Source organism: Mustela putorius, unplaced genomic scaffold, assembly GCF_011764305.1.
Source record: "Mustela putorius furo isolate JIRA1106 unplaced genomic scaffold, ASM1176430v1.1 tig00000228_pilon_pilon_pilon, whole genome shotgun sequence".
In the NCBI taxonomy this organism is placed as follows: Eukaryota; Metazoa; Chordata; class Mammalia; order Carnivora; family Mustelidae; genus Mustela; species Mustela putorius.
In genome coordinates, this window is record NW_025421322.1 from 21,425,630 (window position 1) to 21,447,494 (window position 21,865).

The 21,865-nt window shown below is 40.1% G+C and overlaps 1 protein-coding gene and 1 long non-coding RNA gene across 2 annotated transcripts in view; one reads left to right on the forward strand and one right to left on the reverse strand.

The window, feature by feature from the left end:
• COLEC10 (collectin subfamily member 10) overlaps positions 1-21,865 on the forward strand; it is a 38,433-nt gene that overhangs the window by 4,559 nt on the left and 12,009 nt on the right. Inside the window, exons 2-3 of the mRNA XM_004743483.3 lie at positions 16,886-16,957; positions 18,490-18,561. Coding sequence (XP_004743540.1) covers positions 16,886-16,957; positions 18,490-18,561 — 144 coding nt within the window. The remainder of the gene's footprint in view (positions 1-16,885; positions 16,958-18,489; positions 18,562-21,865) is intronic.
• The window catches only part of LOC106004926, a 54,030-nt gene continuing 42,310 nt past the window's right edge, over positions 10,146-21,865 (reverse strand). The window contains exons 2-4 of the long non-coding RNA XR_001178010.2: positions 18,615-18,731; positions 12,142-12,179; positions 10,146-10,766 (exon numbers count right to left, since the gene is read on the reverse strand). This is a non-coding gene — a long non-coding RNA (uncharacterized LOC106004926). The remainder of the gene's footprint in view (positions 10,767-12,141; positions 12,180-18,614; positions 18,732-21,865) is intronic.

Below are 21,865 nucleotides of genomic sequence, written 5' to 3' on the forward strand. Positions count from 1 at the left end.
TTGGGAGTCTCACTCCTGCAATGTAACTGTCAGAGGTAACTTGGTTTAATCCCAGTTATTTTTGCATTTGTTAAAGCTGAAGCCCAGAGAGGTAAAATCACTTGTTCTGGATCACACAGTAATCAACTGGCAGCAGGACTAGAACTGGAACACCTATTTCAATCACTGGGCCAGTCATCGGTCCATTCTGCCATGTTATATCATCATCCTCGCGTTCCATCTTTCTCATTAAGCATGAAATGATCCTTCCTTTAGTTTTTTAAATTAACATTAGAAAAGGAGTTCTGTGGGGTCAATGCATACACATTGTATGGAATTATTTTAGCTCGGTCACCTTGATATAAATTAAGTTGTTAATTTCTTTCTGGCGGCTTTATCAGAGAGGTTAAGCAAGTAGGTATTTTCCTAAGACCTTTATATTAACTATATTAATTCACTATATTCTTTCATTGAGAGTTTTACTATGTATTTTATGCATAAAGACAGGTTGAGATTTTAAGTGGCTTGGCCGGGATGTTCTGAACCATTTTTTCCTCTCCTTTTCCCTTTGGGTAGATTCCAAGAAAGCATCTCAAGGTTAGACCAGAAAGGGGAAAGTAGAAGTCTAGTCAATCAAGGTATGGGCAAAGATGAGTCAGGATATATGATATGATAATGTTAAAAAATTTTAGCCTGTTTTATTTTAATAATCATGTATCCTTTACCCAGAGCACACTTTCCCTCCACTGCCTTGCACAATAACTTGGCTAGCCAACCATCACCGCTAGGGCCATAGTAGTAGTTTCCCAACAGGTACTTGCATGTTGGCAAAGATCATGGACTTTAAATTTGAGCTCTGCCACTTACCTGTCTATGAGACCTTAAGCCTCAGTGTCTTCATTTTTGAAATAGGGATAATGTTGTTATCCATCTCAAATGCTTAATTTGAAAATTAAAACGTATAGCATATAGCTTAGCTATATTTTCCCATTAGCTTCCATTTTTCCATTACCATAAGCTCCCTCTCTGCCCACATCCCTCATGAAAGGCTCACAGACTATAAAGTTGGTTCCCCAAATAGAAATCTACCAGGGAAATGTCACCACCTTCTACTCCTTGCTGCAATTTCCTGCCTACTGTGGTCCCACTGCAAAGTCAACTCTCATTGTCCGTAGTCCACAAACCTGAGGTCACCCTTTCTCTTCACTCGTGTTTCCTTCTTCTCCAAGTGAGTCTGGTGTTCTTGATCAAATGCATAGGAATGACAATGGTGTAAATACCGTAGGGATGTAATAGGACTAAATGAGTTAAAACCCACAAAACCAAACCTCAGTGTTTTTTTGTTTTGTTTTATTTTATTATTATTATTATTATTATTGTTTTGTTTTGTTTTCAGTAAGAAAAGGTGGAATGATAAGTGTGACTACCTCATAGGGTCTTGGTAAGGAGAAATGAGTTGAGCCACACAAAGCACTTAGTGCTGTCCCTGACATATTGCCAAGGACCCTTGAAATATTCGAAAACCATGGATTAACAAAACTCAAGGGAAAATGAGAATGGTTTTCCTGCCTTCTAGTCTTTTTGTCTTCCTTAGGGAATATTTTCTTGTGCCCCATGCAGGCAGTGTTTTTGGCCTCGGGTCCTCGACTGTATGTGTAGGCCTGATATAACTTAAGTCTCTCACTCTTTGTGTTTATGAAATTCTAGTTCTGTTAGAAATGATGTTTTTTGGCCTTTTTTGCCTCTTTTCTAGATATTCCAATCCATAAGCAGTCTGTCTGGTTTTTGCACTACATATTTGATCTGTAATATTCTATAATTTTATAAAAATCTTTAAATTCTATTCTAGAGCATTCTCTGCTCTTTTATAAATTATAAATATCTGCTGTGAAAATCCGATGCTCAGAGATTCAACTGAAGTAGCATCTAAAGAATTTAATTGTTTTCAAATTATTTATTGTGATTGTTCTTGACTTGAAAACTCTAGGACCATTATTTCACATCTCTTGTAGCCACTTGAGAATACTTGTATCTGTTAAGCAAATTATATGAGTATGAGTCTTTGGAATTTATGAAGGGTTTATCAATTATTTTTCTTTAGTTCCACGGACATACTACAGGAATCATTATCTCTATTTAAGAAGGGGGATAAACAGACAAACAAACAAGCAAACAAACAAATAAGTCAAGGAACTAAAGCATACTTCTCTTGCCCATGATCCTTTTGAAGGTCATTTATCTGACATCAGTCAGGGATGAGTGTACGTGCAAGACATTATAGTATGGAGTGCAGTAAAAAATAGTTTACATGATCTTGTTCTGCCTCGTTTGAGATGCACAAAAATCTAGAAAAGGGTTTTGACATTCAGAACCAAAGTACTGCCCCACTTCGGGCCACATGCTGAGTGACCAAAGAGGCCTTTATGTCTAACAGGAGCTTGGGAGATGGAGTGATGCCACAAGGGTAACAATATGCTGCAGACCAAAGTGTAAGTCCTCAAGGAGACAGAGGGACTTGGATATATTACAAAGGAAGGTCTTTAGAATGGATTTATCTTAGCTTGTGAAGAGCAAAGCTAGAGCTTGACACTGGTGGTCTTGGGCAAAGTCACTACTGGCCCATAGACACAAACCAAATACACTGAAATAATGCTCACAGGGAGTGTACAAAGGCAACGGATATGACCTTAGAGGAACCCGAAGGGAGGTTATATCAGGTTGGTATTATTTTAAGGTGGCTCAGCCATGCCAATATGGAATTTTCTCTGGCTCCCTCTTCTTGTTTTTCTAACATTGTAGCTCTGCACAGATGAGGGTATGCAAAATTAAAATGCTTAGCATTCACTGATGCCAGGGTATTCCTGCACCTGCCTATAAGGCTTTACCATTGAGAAATGAGTCTCCCAAAATGCCTCATTTTACTGCCTGTTCTCCTGTCTTCCTTCCTGGGTAACTTTTTGTAATTAGAAATATGGGTGGGTGTGGGAGTCCTCTGTCATGTCGAAATGTATCACTAATGCAACAAAGTTATTGACTTAATTTTCTTGTCAGTGGGGACATACTGTTGGAACAGGGTGTCCAGTGGAGGAGAAATTAAGTGTTATTCTACCTCCCTTTAGGTAATAGAATCAATCTTTTAATAAGGTGGAGCACAGAATGTTTTCCCTATCGTGGCTCTAATGTCTTTAATGTAAATGGAAACTTACTGCACTTTGTTACCCTCATTTTCATTATACCTAGGGTTTTCTTTCTTTGGTTTTCACAGCTCTTCTATAGAAATTTTAAGACTGTATCAGGTCTGACTGGCCAAATGACTGTTTAAACCAGAAGAGCCAATGGAAGTCTGAGTAGGAGAATGAAGCAACTTAGTTTCTCTTTTTTTTTTTTTTTTTTTTTTTTGGTCAGGTAGACAAATCTCTTGGCAGGGCTCAAGATAGGTAGGCTGAAGGACTGAAAGGATGTGAGAAGCTCCTGGTGGGACATGAACTAAAAATGAGAGCTGAATTAGGGCTGTTGGGATAGGGAGAAAGAGGGGAGACGAAAAAGAGATTTCAGAAGCAAAACTGGCAGATGATAATGAGCTCTACACAGTCTGAGCTGCCTCTGGACATCCATATGGAAAAGTCCAGTAAGCAGTTGAACATAGATATCGTAAATATTCTTTAGACGTTTCTTCTCTACAAAAACAGATTGCACTATTTGTCTTGACTCATGGTTTCTGTGACTTGTGTCATTTAGCAGAAGCGTCAGGGAGGACGTTGCCATTCTCACAGATGCGTGGGATGTCCATGGATTGGGATGTTGGGATCTAACCGCATCGTTATTACTTACAACGCTCTTCTTTTTCTTTCCATTAGTTTCTGCCTCACTTTGTACTGAAAGGAATTTTAGACAGAATATTGAATGCTCCATCTACAGAGTGCTGTAAACGTTTCAAAGCCAGGGGCACAAATCTCTGGCAGCAAAAATACACATCAGTCAGGGAGTTGCAAATCTACACAGCCAAGGTATGGGCTAAAGAGACATTGGCTGCCCTTGGCTGCTTCTTTGTGGCCCTCCAATTTCTAGCGGCTAGAATTTCTGGGTGACCTAGTGGATGCTAATGCCATAACATAAATTTCTCGAGTCCTCACTGCATTCCAGGCATCGTTTGACACTTCATAGGCATTATCACATTTACTCTTCTCAATAACACTCTGAGGGAGAGATTTCCCTACTCTGGTGTACTAACAAGAACACTTAGACTTATAGAATTTCAGCGGGCTGCCAGTGAGCCAGTGGTGGGACCAGGACTTGGTTCCATCCCCCAGACCTTCCACTCTTAACTACCGCATTGTGCTGCAGGAGCACAGCACTTCGTCCTGGATGGATGGGATTCCTCCTAGCATTTGTTTCTGCTGACTTGGCTGTGAATGCATTTTAATAATGAATGAGACGTGCAGGAGGAAGAGAACCTGCTCAACAAACCTTAATATTATATTTTTCGTTAAGTACAATGTTAGTTGTTTTCTTTTTTTCCTCCCTGTTACTCAGACATGCAAAGACGACAAAAGACTTGCTGGTTCCAAGGAGCAATTTTTCTTAAACGAAATAAACCCGAAAACAAGAGGAGGTGCTTTATAATTCAAGTAGGAAACACTGCAGGATCCTTGAAATCCTCACTTTTCTTTGCGAGATTATACAGGAGCTAGCTGAAGGGGGAAAAAAGTTTACGGGTCTCTGAGATTGATGGGGCACAGCAAAGAGACTGGTTGACATCATGCACACCAACAGCCTGGGTTGGATCATAGGAAGCATCCAGTAAACATAGTAAACATAGCTGTTATTAATATTGTCATTGATATTGTTGTTAGATAAATTAATCACCATATATGCCCTTATGTATTATATTTCCTTACATTATTTAGCATATCAATACAGAAAAAAAGATTTCTGTTCTATTTCCTTATTTGATACATTATCTTATCATCTGAGGAGGGAGCATATAGATGAATAAAAGCCAAATCTCCTTATCAGGGAGAAGAAAAAAGATCATTGATCTTTTCAAAATCTCACCTTGTTAGATGCCAACAACACACATGACAATTTCCCATTCATAATACTTATAACATTTATAAGACCAAACTTTTAGGCTTAGATCATGTCTAGTCAGAGCCAGTGCTGTCTGCCTAGGACTCAGCACAGGACTTAGTAGCTAATAGAGACTCAATAAATATTTGTTCAAGGAACGAATAAGTGAGCAAATTATGAATTTTTGAGAAGCTTTGAGAACAAGGTATAAAATATCTGCCCCCAAAACAAGCAACTTGCACTCTAATTAAGTAATTGACATTAGTACAAAAAGTTAAATAACAGTGCATTTTAAAATAATACTCTAAGGCAACAATTAGAGAGTAGTAACAAGGAACCAGATGGTGAATTACCAAGGAAACAATTCTATCAATAAATTTAGGGAATTTAGAATTTGAGACAAGACTAATGGGTTAAATTTACAAAAGGAGAGAATAGCCACAGTTTCCTTACATTATTATTTTTCAAACTGCGAGAGTATTTCATGCTTGTTGAAACACATAGCATGTGTGTTACACTAAGTGAAATAAGTCATTCAGAGAAAGACAAATGCCTTATGATTTTATTCGTATGTGGAATTTAAGAAACAAAACAGATGGAATATAGGGGAAGGGAAGGAAAAATAAACCAAGACGAAAAGAGAGAGGGAGGCAAACCATAAGAGATGCTGAACTCCAGGAAACAAACTGAAGGTTGCCGGAGGGGAGATGGGTAGGGGGATGGGGTCACTGGGTGATGGGCATGAAGGAGGGCACTGTGATGTAATGAGCACTGGGTGTTGTATGCAACTGATGAATCACTACATTCTACCCCTGAAACTAATAATACAGTATATGTTAACTGAATTGAATTTAAATAAATAATTTAATTAAAAAACCCATATAACATGTGTAAATACGTACAGAATAAAGAAGTATAAAGAAAACACTAACAATCTCACTTTTCACTGTGACTCTTCCCTTTCCCGACCCATTTCTCCCATGTAACCCTCATGAAGAACTTGGTATTCACACATTTCTCTGTATTTTTTCTGCTTATTTATGCTTTCTTCTAAATAAGATCATATGTGTATGACTCTCCAAGAGACATTCTTTATATACTAAAACATGGAGATCACACCTTCCTCAGAGGTCTTTCTCAAACTCCTTAGATTTGGCAACTGCATGATATTTCTTCTGGGATTTCCATCAGTTTCATGATGATACACTTCCAGATTGTTTATGGTTTTTGTTTTTGCCACTACAAACATTCTCATACATATGAATACACACACGGATACATACATTACTTCTTACAGATAGTCTCATAAAATAGGTTCCCTATGGTAAAATGGAAGGTGTGGGTTCTTTAATCCCTATTGACAGACTAGCTTCCAGAAATGCTATAGTAGTTCATGCTGCCAGAAGCAATGACTGAGTGCTCTCTGCATCTATGGCATCTTTGAATGCTATTAGTCTTTTTAGATTATTACTAAATCTAATGGCTACACTTCCACATGTACTTTTCTGACTAATAGTGAATATGGACAATATTCATCTATCATTTATTATTTATATTTTTAGATCATCTTTTTATTTCCCTTATTGTCTTTTTGCAAAAGCTTTTCACATGTTAAGAATATTAATCATCTTCTATGTCTTAGTGCTTGATTTTTTCCCTGTCTGTCATATATTTGTTTATAAATTCGATATAGTTATGTGACTTCTTTTACCCATATAGAAACTTTTAATTTCTTTGTGGTCATCAATGTCTTTCTTCTCTTTTACGATTTCTGCTTTTTTCCTCGGGAGAGTTGAAATTCAAACAGAGAGAAAAGCCTTTCAATGGGGGCATGAATTGAAAGACCTTTTAATGAAAAATGAATAAACAAGTTGAACAGGCATAGAAGGGTATGCAAGTCAATGTCAGAAAATAATACCAGAAAGTTGCAGTGATGTCAGTCTCTGAAAATCCAAATGCTGGACTAACCAGTTTGGACTTGGCCTATAAACACAGAAGAACTGCTGAAATGTTTTGTCATGAAAATGTGATTTTATAAAGAACCATCTGCAAGACAGCTTGAAAAAGTGAAGCTCAGATCTAAGGAAACCCGTATTTCAATAATTATTCACTTAACAGGCACTGTTCTAGGCACTTGGAGTCACCCGTGAATAAAATTCCATGAAGACCATTTGGGGGCCACCTTGAAGGAAGAGGGTTAGAGTATGAGAATAGGGGGAGGTAGAATAATGACAGCAGGGCTGAGAGGAAAAAGAAAGGGTGGATGGGAGAAAAAGTAAGAATCAGGGTGGGAGTTTGGAAGGAGGAATAACCCAAACCAATCTGGGGTCTGAGCCTGGGAGATGAGACCATGGCGGTGACACTGGAGACATGAGCAAGGGTTCCAGTAATGTATTGGGAGACACGGGCAAGGAGGAAACAAAAGCGTGGGGTGGCGGGCCGAGCAGAGTCAGGCTGGCAGCCCTCCTAGGTTAAGAGCCTTCACACCTCTCTTGGCCGACTCAGGTTCATTCATTAATCAGCCACTTGTGAGAATCAATTTTAATCAATGACTAATTTATTTCACTGTAGTAAATTCACATTTATCAATCTTCACTTTAAGGTTGTTATTCCTTTCCTTTTGAGAACCTTCACTGAGGAAGTACCTGTTACATCTGAGTGGCTGTGCCAAGTGCTGGGGATACAAAGGGAATAGTATCTTCTCCCTGACCTGTCCCACCATTTGATGGGAGTTGGGGGGGGGGGAGGATGGAGGAGCTGGTGTGGATGCTATGAAGTACAAGGGCTGTTCCCTTCAGGGAATGAGACTAGTCCTGTTGGTTGAACAGGGAGATGGCAGCAGGACAATCTGCACTGAGCAGACTCGTGGGGAGGGGAAGGCAAAAGTGAGTCAAACCCCTAGAGATGCATGGTTTGGACAGAAGATACAAATCTGCACGAACTTGTATGGGTGAGAACATTTTAGGACCAGCCTACTCCCATCCCATGACAAATTTGTACTTCAGCTTATTTTCTTTTTCACTTACCTGAAGATAGAAGCTTATTCTGGTGGAGCCCAATGCAAGGGATCCCATTTACTTCTTCCTGAGAAAGACTAGGGAAGCGTTTCAGGTGTGAGCAGGTCGGGGCAGGTGTTTCCTCCCTTTTGCTCCCCCAACAGCTGCTCTCCCAGCACTTATGACGGTAGTCCTTGTGCTTCCATGCCCATCCTCTCCTGAGGTTTCCATCTCTTCAGAGGAAGGCTCTTCTTTTCTTGATCTGTGTCTACTAATTGTACTAGTAAGGAAACGTGTTTGCAGGTGAAAGAAACCAAATACAAACCGAGCCTAACTGGTTAGTAAAACAAGCAAACAGAGGAGAGAAGGGGACTGTGTAGTCTCCGTAACAAGGAGGGAGTCAAGCTGCGCTACATCTGGTCTGGGGTCAGGGGCTCAGGACTCAGTCTTCATACCTTGGTTCTGCTTTCCTCCATAATGACTTCATTTTAGAGAAGCTTCTCCCTTCATGATGGTAAGATAGATTCTGACACTTCAATAATCGTCTGTCCTACCTCTGCTACCCTGCAGAAAGAGCAAGCCACCATTTTCGAAAGTTGTAACTGCTTGAGTTATGGGAGAGGCTTATCTACAAATGGAGACTCCCTGGCTCTTACCCGTCATGGGCCCACTGCTGAGCCAATCACTGTGGGTTAAGTTCAAACCACATGGACTAAGAATAAACAAGTGTGGTTTCCTATGGAGATGTGTGGGGCTGTTACCAGAGGCCCAGATGGAGGATACCAGGAAGGTGAAACCTGTAGGTTCCCACTTTACACTTAATATGGAGTGGATGGATAAGGGCCCACTCGTTGCACAGGTTTCCTCTGCGAGCTCTGCCAACAATAATATCATTTAATCTTCAAGCAACCCCATAAGAAAAGGGTAACTACCTCAGTTTTCTAGTTTAGGAAGCTGAAGCAGAGAGAGTACTTATTGAGTATAATATTAAAGAGTTGTTAAGTGGAGATGTGGGATTTGAGCCCAGGACTCTGGGACGATGAATGAGTTTGCTGGAGCTGCCATAACAAAATACCACACACTGGGTGGTTTCAACAACAGAAGTCGTTGTCATGCAGTTCTGGAAGCTGGAAGTCCAAGGTCAAGGAGTCAACAGATTTGGTCTCTTTTCGCTAAGCCCTCTCTCCTTGGCTTGCACATGGCTGCCTTCTCACTGTGTCCTCACATGGCCTTTTTAGGGATTCGTGCATTCATCCCTTGCATCTTTTTGTGTGTCCAAATTTCCTCCTCTCCTAAAGATACCAGTCAGATTGGATTAGGATTGTCCCAACAGCCAGAATTTAACTTAATCTCTTCTTTAAAGGCTTTCTGTCTAAATACGGTTACATAATGAAGTCCTGGGAGTAGGGCTTCAACATATGAATTTTGGGGGTGAGGAAACAATCCAGCCCATGACAGACCATAAAACTCCTGTTCTGCCCATCGCACCAAGCTTCCAAAGACCTGTGGTTCCAACGGCTGAAACCCTTGGCCAACTGCATCTTGGTTGAGAGCAGCTTTCTTCCTCAGAAGAGTCTCCCTTGGACAGCTTTTCTCCTTAGAGACAGGCAGTTTCCTATGGACTGACATGAACTTGGTTCTTCTGTAACCGTATCCCTGCTGCAGGACCAAAATAAACATTTTTCAAGTGCTTTAAAATTATTAGAAAAGGTGTTAATTGTTTTATAAGGAGGGTCTCATTTCATGCACTCTCATCATAACAGGGTGAGGAAGTGTTAGGAAAGAGCCTCAGAAAATCTCTTAGAGGACCCCTGCCCCACTGTCATAGAAAGATTTTTTTTTTCTATTCATAGAACATAATGTTCATTATTATGTTGTTTGTTCTTGTTGTTGTTAAGCCAAGTTAGCCAAGGTCTGGGTCTCCCTTGACCACAGGTCATTTGCCTCATGGTAATGAAGATGGAAGTAATATCTACAAATCATTCTTCTTTTAGAAGCCACGCTTGCTCATTTTTTATGCTTCCATTAAAAGAAATAAGAAGAAAAACCCCTCCGTGTCTTAAAAAAGGAAAGAAGAGCCATGATGAAATGTCACCACGGGCCCGTAGTCTCTCGGCAGTTTATGACCACTGCTCCCTTAGGAGGTCAGGGAGCCATGCTTGCAGAGGGCTGGTTTTAATTATAGATCGCCTTCTCCTCATGGCGCCTTTAACCAAGTGGCCGGCACCAGTTTAAGGCTATAAGGCCTTTGGAGAGCTGGAAAAATCCCACCTTTGGGGAATGGGCAGCGGGAGTCCAGGCAACGCTAAACATTCCTGACAACATGTTTTACAGGGAAAAAAGGAATTAAGAAAACTTTTTATTGATTTCTTCCTCTACCAGCAATTTCCACCACAAAGCTATCACAATGAATCAAAGTACCGGTGTCTCAGAGTAAGCCAAGAGCCCTCCATCTGGGAGACAAAACAGGCAGGTACTCTAATTCTTTCCATTTACAGATAAAACAGAAATTTTGAAAGGTTAATACCACACCCAAGTTCACAAAGCTGGAAAGGAATATAATGAGGGATTGAATTCAGGATCTGTAAGATCGAAGCCCATGGATTTCACCGATAGAGCACCCCCGCTTCACAGGAACTACAGTCTTCAGTGAATGACCAGTGGACCTGTGTCTTCTTCCAGCCACTGTGGTCTTGGCAGTTTCTTGATTTATTAGTAGTCCTTCCAAAAGAAAAAATGGAATTTTTGTCATGATTTGTTTTCATCGAACCCAAGTTTACTCCTCGGAATGCCTGTTCCTCTTTCTAAGTGCTCATCTCTTTTTTAAAATTTATATACAGAGCAGTAGTTTGGGCTCAAGATGATCAAGGTCACAGAACTCTATAAAGGAGACTTTAGCAAATCCCCGCAGCCAAGTTGAACTGAAGAGTGACATAATGATATTATGTGTACATAGGAGAATGTTCTTACCGTTTTGAGATTTGCTGAAGTATTTAAGGAAGCTGTGCCATGAGGTCTGTAATTTACTTTTTTAAAAAATCAGTAAAAATACATAGATGAAGCAATAGCAATATGTTAATGGCCAAGTCTCAGTAATAGATATATATTAATTTCTGTTTATCTTTAATTGTGTGAAAATCTACTTAATATACAGAGTCAAGTACAAAAGTAAGTGATGATTGTAGGATAAGGATTGAGGTAGTGAATAGAAAGGAAGGTTTAGAAGAGATGTCATTTCTGGTGATGACGATGACGATGATAACCATTCTTATACCTCCCTTCTGTTCTCAGTAAAAGAAGAACCGATCATTTCGCCAAGCACCAGGCTCTGTGCAGAACACTTTTCATGCATCATCCCCATTAGGCCACAATAATCCTATGAAGTAATGATTATTTTTTTTCCATTTAATGGAAAAAGGACATAACTTGCTTCAGAGCCCTCTTTACCAAAGGAAGGCTCTCCTTTTGCCTTAGGGAGCGCTATGGGGGAATGACTGAGTTGAAGGAATTCAGGATATGTAGGGAGGTAGGGAAAGGCACAGAGGGACTGATAAAGTCAGTGAATGGAGAGAAAGTCAATATAGTAGGTCCTGAGGAAGGCTGAATATTTCAGTGAAAGGATGAAGTTGTGACCAAGGAAGTCAAAGCACTGGGAGATAGTCCATTTTACCACCATACGGATACACCTGGTATGTATGAGATGTCCAGGCAATAACTGATATGACTAGAGAGCTTTCCAGGAGTGAGAATGCAAGCGGCAAGAAGGGGTAGCTAGAGATGGGAAGGATATATTTTAGGGAAGAGTCCTGGCCCCATTAACAAAGCACTCCATACCACTTACTCCACTCAGTTCTAAGACTGATCAGGGAAAAAAAAATTGCTAACAACTTTCCCTTAGTCCATAAGATTATTTTGGCGGTGGGAAAAGTACAGATTCTGGCACATTTTCTTTAAAAATTTCCAAAACCAATTCACTAATTTTTAATAATGGCTTCCTTAGAGCAGGGGGTACTGACCTAGGTTAAGCTGTTTCATTTCAAAGAAGGATTTAATTTTAAAAGACTTTTTGCTTGTTGTTGGGGGGGGGGGTCTTTACCTGAGAAAAATTGGTCAACTGTGTGCTCCGCTGGAATTCTGCTGGAGAGATTATCCCAGCAAGCCGGTGGCCGGAGGGGTAGGGAGGGAACAAATCATTTTTGTAAAATTGAAATTAGTTCATTTCAATGGATAGCTTTTCATTCAATTTTAAAATGTAAGTAGCTATTTTTAAAAAGAAAAAAAGAAAGGCTAAATTGCACGACGAATCCAATGAAATATTGCCAAGAGGATGAAAGCGGACAACTGTGAGCCATGCGGGGGACCCTTTCCATAGCTTGCTTTTATACCTCTCTTCTGTTCTCATTAAAGCAAGTCCCAAATATCAAATGATCCCAGGATACAAGCTGAAGGCAAGGGTACCAGTTGTTTACTTCATCTCTGCCAGCAGCCTGCTCACCACGAGGCTAGGAAGCAAGTACAGAGACCAGAAGAATAATCCCATTTTCACCCACCCAGGTCTCCATCAGGAGCCACCAGGGAGCAGTAGATGACTAAGTCACTCATCTAGCTGCTTCAACTTAGATACTGGCTTGAAAATGAATGGGAAAGCTCATAGGAAGGGGTGGGGGGCAGAGGAGAAATCATCATGGCACCAGTAGTTCACATTTGTGTGGTTTCATGATTCACAAAATGCTTCCCGTACATGCCTGCGTTTGATCTTGCCCTTTAGTGAGCAGACCGTGCATCTTTGGTCCCATCCCACAGAAGAGCAATCCCAAACCCAGAAATGAATTTGTTCCCTATCATGGAGTTTGTTCAGAGCATGGGCTTTGAAGACAAATGCCCTGGTTTGAATCCTGGCTTTGTTACTTGCAAGTTACCCGTTTCCTCATCTGTAAAGCAGAGCTAAGAATAGTATGCATCTCAAAGGCTGTTGTGGAGACCAGATGATTGGATGCTTATCAAGGACTAGAAACCCCTTTGGCACTTGGTATTCTGTAAACACCACCATTGCATTTGTAAAATGTTTTATGGCTCACAAGATATATCTCGTTCAACTGTATTTATTAAGCATTAGAGACAAACACTGTGTCAGATGATGGGGAGGCTAGAATAAATCACTCATGACCCCAGCCATCCTGCAAGTCACAGATGAGTATAAGGAACAGCGCAGAAAAATGGACTCACTCAGTATGAAGTTCATTATTTTCAACAATGGAGGTAATTAAACGGAGAATTTAGGCCAGCCTACAAGTGTTAGAGATGGCTCCTTAAAGGAAAATACTTTTCTAATTTTACCACTCCTAAAAACCCTCTGAAGAAGATGGAATTTTGTTCATTCTACGAATGAGTAAATCGAAACTTAGAAAAGGTCAAGGACTTCCCAAGTTCCCTTGGCTAGTGAGTGGCAAAGCCAGGTCTCAGTGACACCAAACTACTTCAAGGATACATTCCCTGTGAATTAAGTCATTGAGCTACTAGACTATTTTTTTTTTCTGCCCCAACATTTTTCTTTTTCTTTCTTTTTTTTTTTTTTTTAAAGATTTTGTATATTTATTTGACAGAGAGAGATGAGAGAGAGAGTGCAAGCAGGGGGAAAGAACAACGGGAGAGGGAGAAGCAAGCTCCCCACTGAGCAGGGAGCCTGATGTGGAGCTCAATCCCAGGACCCTAGAATCATGACCTGAGCCCAAGGCAGATGCCCAACGACTGAGCCACCATCATTTTTCTTTTTAAAAAAGAAACAAAGACAGTCATTTTTTCTGGATCTCCCCTTCCCCTACCCTGAGAAATTTGGCACAATGTCAAATATCTGAACTCCAAAATCTAAGGGTCACAGAGTCCTAGACTGGAAGGGACAATTGTTTATTGGTAGGGATCTGGAGGCACAGAGATAATACATGTTGACTCCTAGTTCTACTACCCACAAGCTCTATGATAATAGGCAAACAATCTCACTGAGTCTGTTTTTCCACTCATAAAGTGGCACAATAATAGTTTCCATCTTCTAGAATTAACAGCGTTGGAACACATTATAATTACTTCACAAACATTTGCTACTAACTTGATCTAAAGAAAGGCCACTTAATACATCCACTTCACCCCTCTGGTCTGATCACACAAGTCATCTGTGTGTTCTTTTTTGAAAGCCTTCTCCAGAAGGAGACTTTAGAGCCCCACATGTGAAGTGTTTTAATGCTTGACCGATCTCATGACTGGAAATCAAACTCTTCCATACTTGGCTAATGCTTCATTTAGATATTAACACTCTGCTCTCAGAAAAAATAGAGAATGGCTGATTATGTTTCTTTTCTGGATGAGTGAATGACATCTCCACTTTCCCTCGCCCACACTGTCTCATCCAAGGTACTTCACTTTGCCTTTAGAAGTCTTCTTTCTACTTCTTTCCACTGGTGACGGACGGACTCCTTCCTGTCTTGAGACTGTGTGTGAATATGCAGATAGCTGGTCATAATGTTGTGTGTGTGTTGTGCTCTTTAGTTTCAAAGCACATTCACATACTTACTTTGTTGATTCTAAAACAACTGAGAGAGGTAGGTAGGGCAGGTATGAAGTCCACATTAAGGATGAGGAAAAGTAAAAAATAATAAGAGCTACCATGGCACAATTATGTTCCATATCTTTAATGCATTTTATCTTTTATCTTATTAAATTTCTTACAAGGGCCCTCCTTTTGTAGGTGTTATTTGTTCAATTTGCAGGAGGGGAAAATGAGACTCAGAAAAGTGTGTCACATACCCAACTTTCCCCAGATAACGACTGGTCAAACTGAGAAAGGCCATATCTGTCCTACTTCAAAGCCAATAAGCTCGATCATTGACTTCTGAAGGTTTGCTCAGTCCATCAGTGACTGACATGATGTGAAAATCCAGGGCTCCTGATTTATAGTCCGGGACATTTCTCTTTCCTTTTTTTTCTTTTGTAGGATTTATTTATTTTAGTGAGATCATGTAAGTCAGGGGGAGCAAGTGAGGGGTCAGGGAGAGAGGGAGAGAGAGAATCTTAAGCAGACTTCCCACTGAGCACAGAGCCCAACTCGGGGCTTAATTCTATGACCCTGAGATTTTGACCTGAGCCGAAATCAAGAGTTGGATGCTTAACGAACTGAGTCACCCAGGTGCCCCCAGGACACTTTTGTAAAGGCACTCATGCAGCTCTTGACTGGGCAGGTGCTAGGGCTAGACCCATCTATGACTAAGACAGTCACTGCTCACACAGAACTGCTTTGCATCCCCATTCTTAGCTGTCTTCTGTTCTTAGCTTCCTGGTTTATGCCTACAATTTGGGGGCTCTCGAGCATGCAGTCAGAGAGTAGTAATTTACAAAGGATAAATTATCATTTATATATTTTTATGTATTTAGATAATTATATAAAAATATATATTTATATTCTTTATATATGTATCACACATCAATATACATGTTTATACATGTTCATGCTTCTAGAACTGGCCAAATTCTCCAGCAAAAATAAAGATTTATCATACCAGATATATATATATACATACATATATATATATATATATATACGTGTGTGTGTGTATGTATACACACATATAATGTATACATGTATACACACAATATACATGTATACACACAATAGAATATTACTCAGCCATAAAAAAGAACGAGATCTTACCATTTGCAAAAACATGGATGGACCTAGAGTATATCATGTTAAATAAAATAAGCCAGACAAAGACAAATACCATATGATTTTGCTTGTATGTAGAGTCTAAAAAACAAAATAAATGAACAAATAAACAAAAATTAGAAACAGATGCATAAATAAGAGAACTTGCTGGTGGTTGCCAGAGGGGAGGGAAATAGGGAGATGGGCAAAATGGGTGAAGGGGATTCGGAGGTACAGGCTTAAAGTTATGAAATGAATAAATCACAGAGATGAAAGACATAGCATAGGGAATATAGTCCATGCTATTGTAATAGTGCTGTATGATGTCAGATGGTGGTTACACAATCAATAGACTTGTCAGATCAGTATGTCGCACACTTGAAACTAATGTAATATTGTCAACTACACTTCAATTAAAAAAAAGAAGATTTTCCAAACCAAATAAATTTCTCAGGAAATCGCCAGCAAAGATATGTCTTTAAACATAAAGTTAGTAGGTTTGAATATCGGGAATTTCTTGCAGAAAATTTGAAACTGCCCCCCACCCCCCACCTCATACACTGAGGGCAAGGGGAGACAAGGGAAGAGGCAAACCAATCTAGATTGGTGGATGGTAGTGTTCATAAGGAAGGGAAGTTACAGATGAGACTTGTCTTCAGTGGTGGTAGGACAAGGTCTGCACACTTGCCTGCCAGAGTCTCAAAAGTTCATATAGAGCTTATCAGTATATGGTCACGTATACCAGCCAGATGTCTTAAGAACACTTCACTCTCTCAAGGCTGTATCATTGAAATGGCTCCTACTATGGGAATGGTGGACAGCTCGTATGTTTCAAGAGAGGGGATGGGGTGAAGAGCTTTTGATCAATTGCCCAGGTCTAGTTCACAGGTCAATGGGCAGTCACATCCATCTCAATGACCTCCCCCAACAATGTGGAGAAAAGTGAATGACAAGAGATACTGGGAGTGTCCTCTCTTTCCCTGAGTGTCCAGTCCATGAGAGCCTGTATACACATAGTCACATCAGAGTCATAAGGCAAGCGCTGGGCTGAGGAATGGATTCCAACCATGTTCACCACCATATCCTGGGGAGGATGTGCTGTGTTATTATTTGAGCTGCTCCACTCTTTCATTTTCCATTTCAAAAGGAGATGATGGTGAAAAGGGAGATCCAGGAGAGGAGGGGAAACATGGCAAAGTGGGACGCATGGGGCCAAAAGGTAAGTGCAATGACATGAATTTGATGTTCTAGTATTAAAATTGCTTTCCTCTCCTGGCCTTGCCCTGGAAATTAGCAGCTTTCGTAACATTCTCTGCTCCAAAGGTGAATGAAATCTATTTCAGACATGAATTTACTTGCCACCAAAGAGCTCCTATGACATTGTCCCCAAGACTCGATTCATTTCTCAAACTGCCTCCTTAGAGTGGGCAGGAGTGGGACACTCCAGGAACTCTAGGCAGTAGCAGTCTCCAGAGACATCTAAGAGACGGTGAGTTTTAGAAACACGCTGGGTTGATAGCCATGTCTCTTCTCAGAAGCCACTGCTAAGCAACTCATTTTGGCTTGCCTAGAGTGTAAGGAGAACAATAAGAAGGAACAGAAAGAAGTTGTCTGATCCCTTGACTTATTCACCTATTTCCAAAATCTTTCAGCAAGTGGCGGGGCATGGGAAGAGCAGAGCAAAGATGGGAATGACACAAAGGCTGTTGTGATGTTTAAGTGTGTGTCTTCCAAGCACTGGACATATTTCCTGCCAACTACTACAAGGTGGTAGCCCTAGACCACTGATTTCAAAATCTTTAGTATGTTAAAGAGAAAAAAAAAAGACTCACAGGTCTTTGTGACCTCAATCTGAAAACTGCTGATTTAAACTCTTCTTATTCAATAAAGATGTACAATATTCTATAATTTTATACAATCAGTTGTAAAATTATTATCACAGAGATACAGCTTTATAACCAGTAATTTTTTTTAGGTAATCATAGAAAAAAACAAAATCTATAACTATTTTGGAGGAACTCAGTGATCCCCGATTATATATATATTTTATAAAAACTTGGTGGGACAATATCTGATGTTCCTTCAATCACTAGGTTTTATGACACGTTCCCTTCCCTCTTTAAAAATGGCTAAGACAGTTAAATTTTAGGGAGGAAACAGACTCCCAGAATGAAACCAAAATAGATCTATAGAGGAACAGAATTTAAAAAAAAAAATGCAAGAATTCTTCCACTCAGCCCTTTATTTGACCTTTAGATTAAACATTCTCTGCTATGGACCTTTTAGAAATACTGTGTTGGTAAGCATTTCAATATCACTAGGTCCAGGATTTTCATACTTATCCACATTTAGTTTTAATATATACACTATAATGTGATTAAAGTAGATAAGGAAGCCTAGGATATATGTCATGTGCCACAGATACAAGAATGCACTATTTGGTATTTCCTTCAAGTGATATAATGCATTAGCCACATCTTCAAAGGGAATATAAAACAACCTTAGGATATAAAGATGACATGCTTTGGGGTGCCTGGGTGGCTCAGTGGGTTAAGCCTCTGCCTTCAGCTCAGGTCATGATCCTAGGCTCCTGATCGAGCCCCGCATCAGGCTCTTTGCTCGGTGGGGAGTCTGCTTCCCTTCCTTTCTCTCTGCCTGCCTCTCTGCCTACTTGTGATCTCTGTCTGTCAAATAAATAAATAAAATCTAAAACAAAACAAAAAAAAAACAATGACATGCTTTGCTTTTCAGGAATTAAGGGGGACCTGGGGGATGCAGGAGACCAGGGCAACATTGGCAAGACTGGGCCCATTGGTAAGAAGGGTAAGCTGTGTTTTCCTTTTCTCCAGTGGCAATTTGAAGCAAATCACACATACCTTGATATATTCTGAAAGGTTCTGTATCATGAAAATGATCCTTTTTCTTTCTTGTAACATAGGAGATCTTCTCTTTCTTTGTGTCTTAGCTGTTCCTTTCATACATAAACAATGTGTCTAAAAAAATAAATAAAGACCTTGAACAAGATTAAACAGAAATTCAGGGACGGAATCAAACATAAAGTTTTGGTACTTTCTGTATTGAACTATGTCCTAGAATCTTCTGGGTGTAATCCTTGATATGACTAAAATGGGTATCATGACCATGAAGCGTTTTCAGTGGTAGAAAACAATTATTAAAACTTAAGGTAGCAAGTCAATTATCATATGGTTTCACTTATTTGTGGAGCATAATAAATAGCATGGAGGACATGGGGAGATGGAGAGGAGAAGGGAGTTGAGGGAAATTGGAAGGGGAGATGAACCATGAGAGACTATGGACTCTGAGAAACAATCTGAGGGTTTTGAAGGGGTGGGGGGTGGGAGGTTGGATAACCCTGGTGGTGGGTATTATGGAGGGCACGTATTGCATGGAGCACTGGGTGTGGTGCATAAACAATGAATTCTGGTACACCAAAAAGAAATTTAAAAAATAAAAAAATTTTTTAAAAACCCCTCAAGTCAGCAAAGGACAGTAGAAATTTCCTTCCACCTCCCTCTCTCTCTCTATCCTTCCTTCCACTTCCTTTCTTCATCCCTTCCCCCTTCTTCCTTCCTTCCTTTTTTCCTTTTAAAGATTTTACTTATTTGAGAGAGAGAGAAAGAGAGAGCAGGAAGGAGGGGCAGAGGGAGAGAGAGAGTCTCAAGCCCATACCCCACTGAGCACGGAGCCCAACCTGGGGCTCGATCTTACGACCCTGAAATCATGACCTGAGTTGAAATCTAGAGCCATACACTCCACTGACGGAGCCGCTCCAGCATCCAAGTGTACGTTTCTTCTTTAACGGAGTGAAACAATAATGATTCTGCATCTGGGATTTAGTAACAGATTAGAAACTCTAAGTATATATATTTATACTCTTGTATTCTGTCCTGTCCCAATCCTACATAAAATGACTGCTTTCCTGTTATAAAACAGAGGTGGCCTCCTCTTTATTATCCAAGCACTCCTTCATCTCATCTTCCCATGAGCCTTCGCAATGATAGCAAGTTCCAGCGGCCCCTGATGGTCAGCAGTCCATACTGGCGTTTCTCCACTTAGTTTAAAGGTACAAAACCAAATGAGAATCACGATTTTATCACAAGGAGCTCATAGACTACTTATGAAGCTAGGATATGGGACTTTCTCAGAAAGAATTAGAATACGGAGTAACTATATAACTACTATAGGAACCATGTGGGAGAGTAAGCCTGGATTGATATAAAGACCTCAGCGAGCTCTTGAAGAACAGCGACATGTTTATGGAAATGGGAGGAACTTGTGCAAATGTACAGAACTGAGGAAACTCAGTGCCACAGGTAACAGAATTCTGCAGCCTTGATGGGTACCCTGAAGCTTGCCTTCCACATATGCCTGAGCAACTACTTGATCAGGTGTGGCCTCCCCGTCACGTATAGTGTGTTCTTGGGCAGACGGATTGGTGCAGGGTAAGCTGACGCTGTGGCTCTTCTCCTCATCCCATAGCTTAATATCTCCTCTCCCCCTGTCCTTTTCCAACTCATACCTTTGAGAATTTTCCTTCTGCCTGCATTCGAGGGCAGGGACAGAGTGTAGTGTCACGGTAAAAAATTTGCTATACCTATTACTGATTTAATGGCCGGCACTGTATGTTCACCTGTGATTGAAATTCTCACAGCTGGGGATGAGCTAGATGGACTCCTCATAATGATGACTCTTTCTGTAATATGGATTTTGAGTGGTTTTACCATGAAGCTAATGAAGCCTTGGCTTCAGAGCCTGGCACTTACTTGGGTCCTTCGGACCCTAACTGGAGCCTTATCAATGGACATGACCATATGTCTTGGCAGAGTTTGTAAAGTAAGGCATTTAATCCTCAACAGGTTAAAAGAATATCTCTCAACATTAAAAAAAAAAAAAAAAGAAACTATTTCCTCTTTAACCAGTTTTTTTAGACATTTTTTTCTAATTGCCCTCCCCTATGAAATTTTAATACCACCCATGGACTATATATCTATTGTGTATTGTATGTATATTTTTGCTTTATGTATAAAAGAGAGTAAGATTTTTCACCCCCTAGAACCGACTTTTATATTCTTGAGCTGATACTGTCCTCATTGAGGACACACAGCTTAACATTACTGTCTCCTTCTGCTCCAGCTTCCCTATGTCAAACTTCTCTTTGTATCACCTGATTATGGGAGTGGACACAAATATTTTGGGAGATCACCAGGAGGAACTTGAGTGGGAAAAACATTTAGTTTGGACTTCATGGGACAGGCTTACATTGGTTGCAGTTATTTCCATGTATAGTCACTGCTAATAATTTCAGTCTAGGACTAGTTTCCAAGAATACTCTTACCACTTATTGTGCAGATCTATCCAAAGTCATGGTGAAAAAGTGCAGGGGCAGAGATCAGATCATCACAGGACTGTGTCTTGGGGGCATCCGGCACAAGAAATGTGTGAGTGTGGAAAAGAAATAATGTTTGAAATGTACAGGGTCAGAACTAGCTAAATCCAACAGCTCATATGTGGAAAGACCTTAGAGAGGTGTTCTCAAATTTGACAATATTCTTAATTTACATAAATCATCAATGCTAAGTTGTAAAGGTGAAAGAAATTTCTTACACCATTAATAAAACAAAATTCAGATTTCTGTGCATAAGCTATGAGAAATTTACTTGCATTAATCCGTCTGCTATGAATGACCACCTGAGTCCAATAAAAAAAAAGGCAAGACAAACCAAAAAAACAGATACAAATTTGAAGGCACAGGGGAGCTACCAAACTGAATAGGACTTTAGGGGCCTGATCTGGAGGAGACGAGAACCACATCAGGGGAGTGATGCATTCTCTACTATCATTCCTTTCAAGTCATTCACCAATTTATAAGCAAGGCAGTGATATGAGACGGAGAAGCTCAAACAGAAAGTTGCTCAAACTGAACTGATATTCACGGCCTGCCAAAAAAGAATGACCTGGGAAAATGCCTCTCTTTTTCACTCAAAAATAAACATTTTCAGTTAGGACTCCAGAAATTCTGAAAAACATTTAATTAAACATACACCCTTTCACGTTTCAAAACATATTAGCAAGCTAGACATAGAGGGTACCATGTTTAATATGAAAG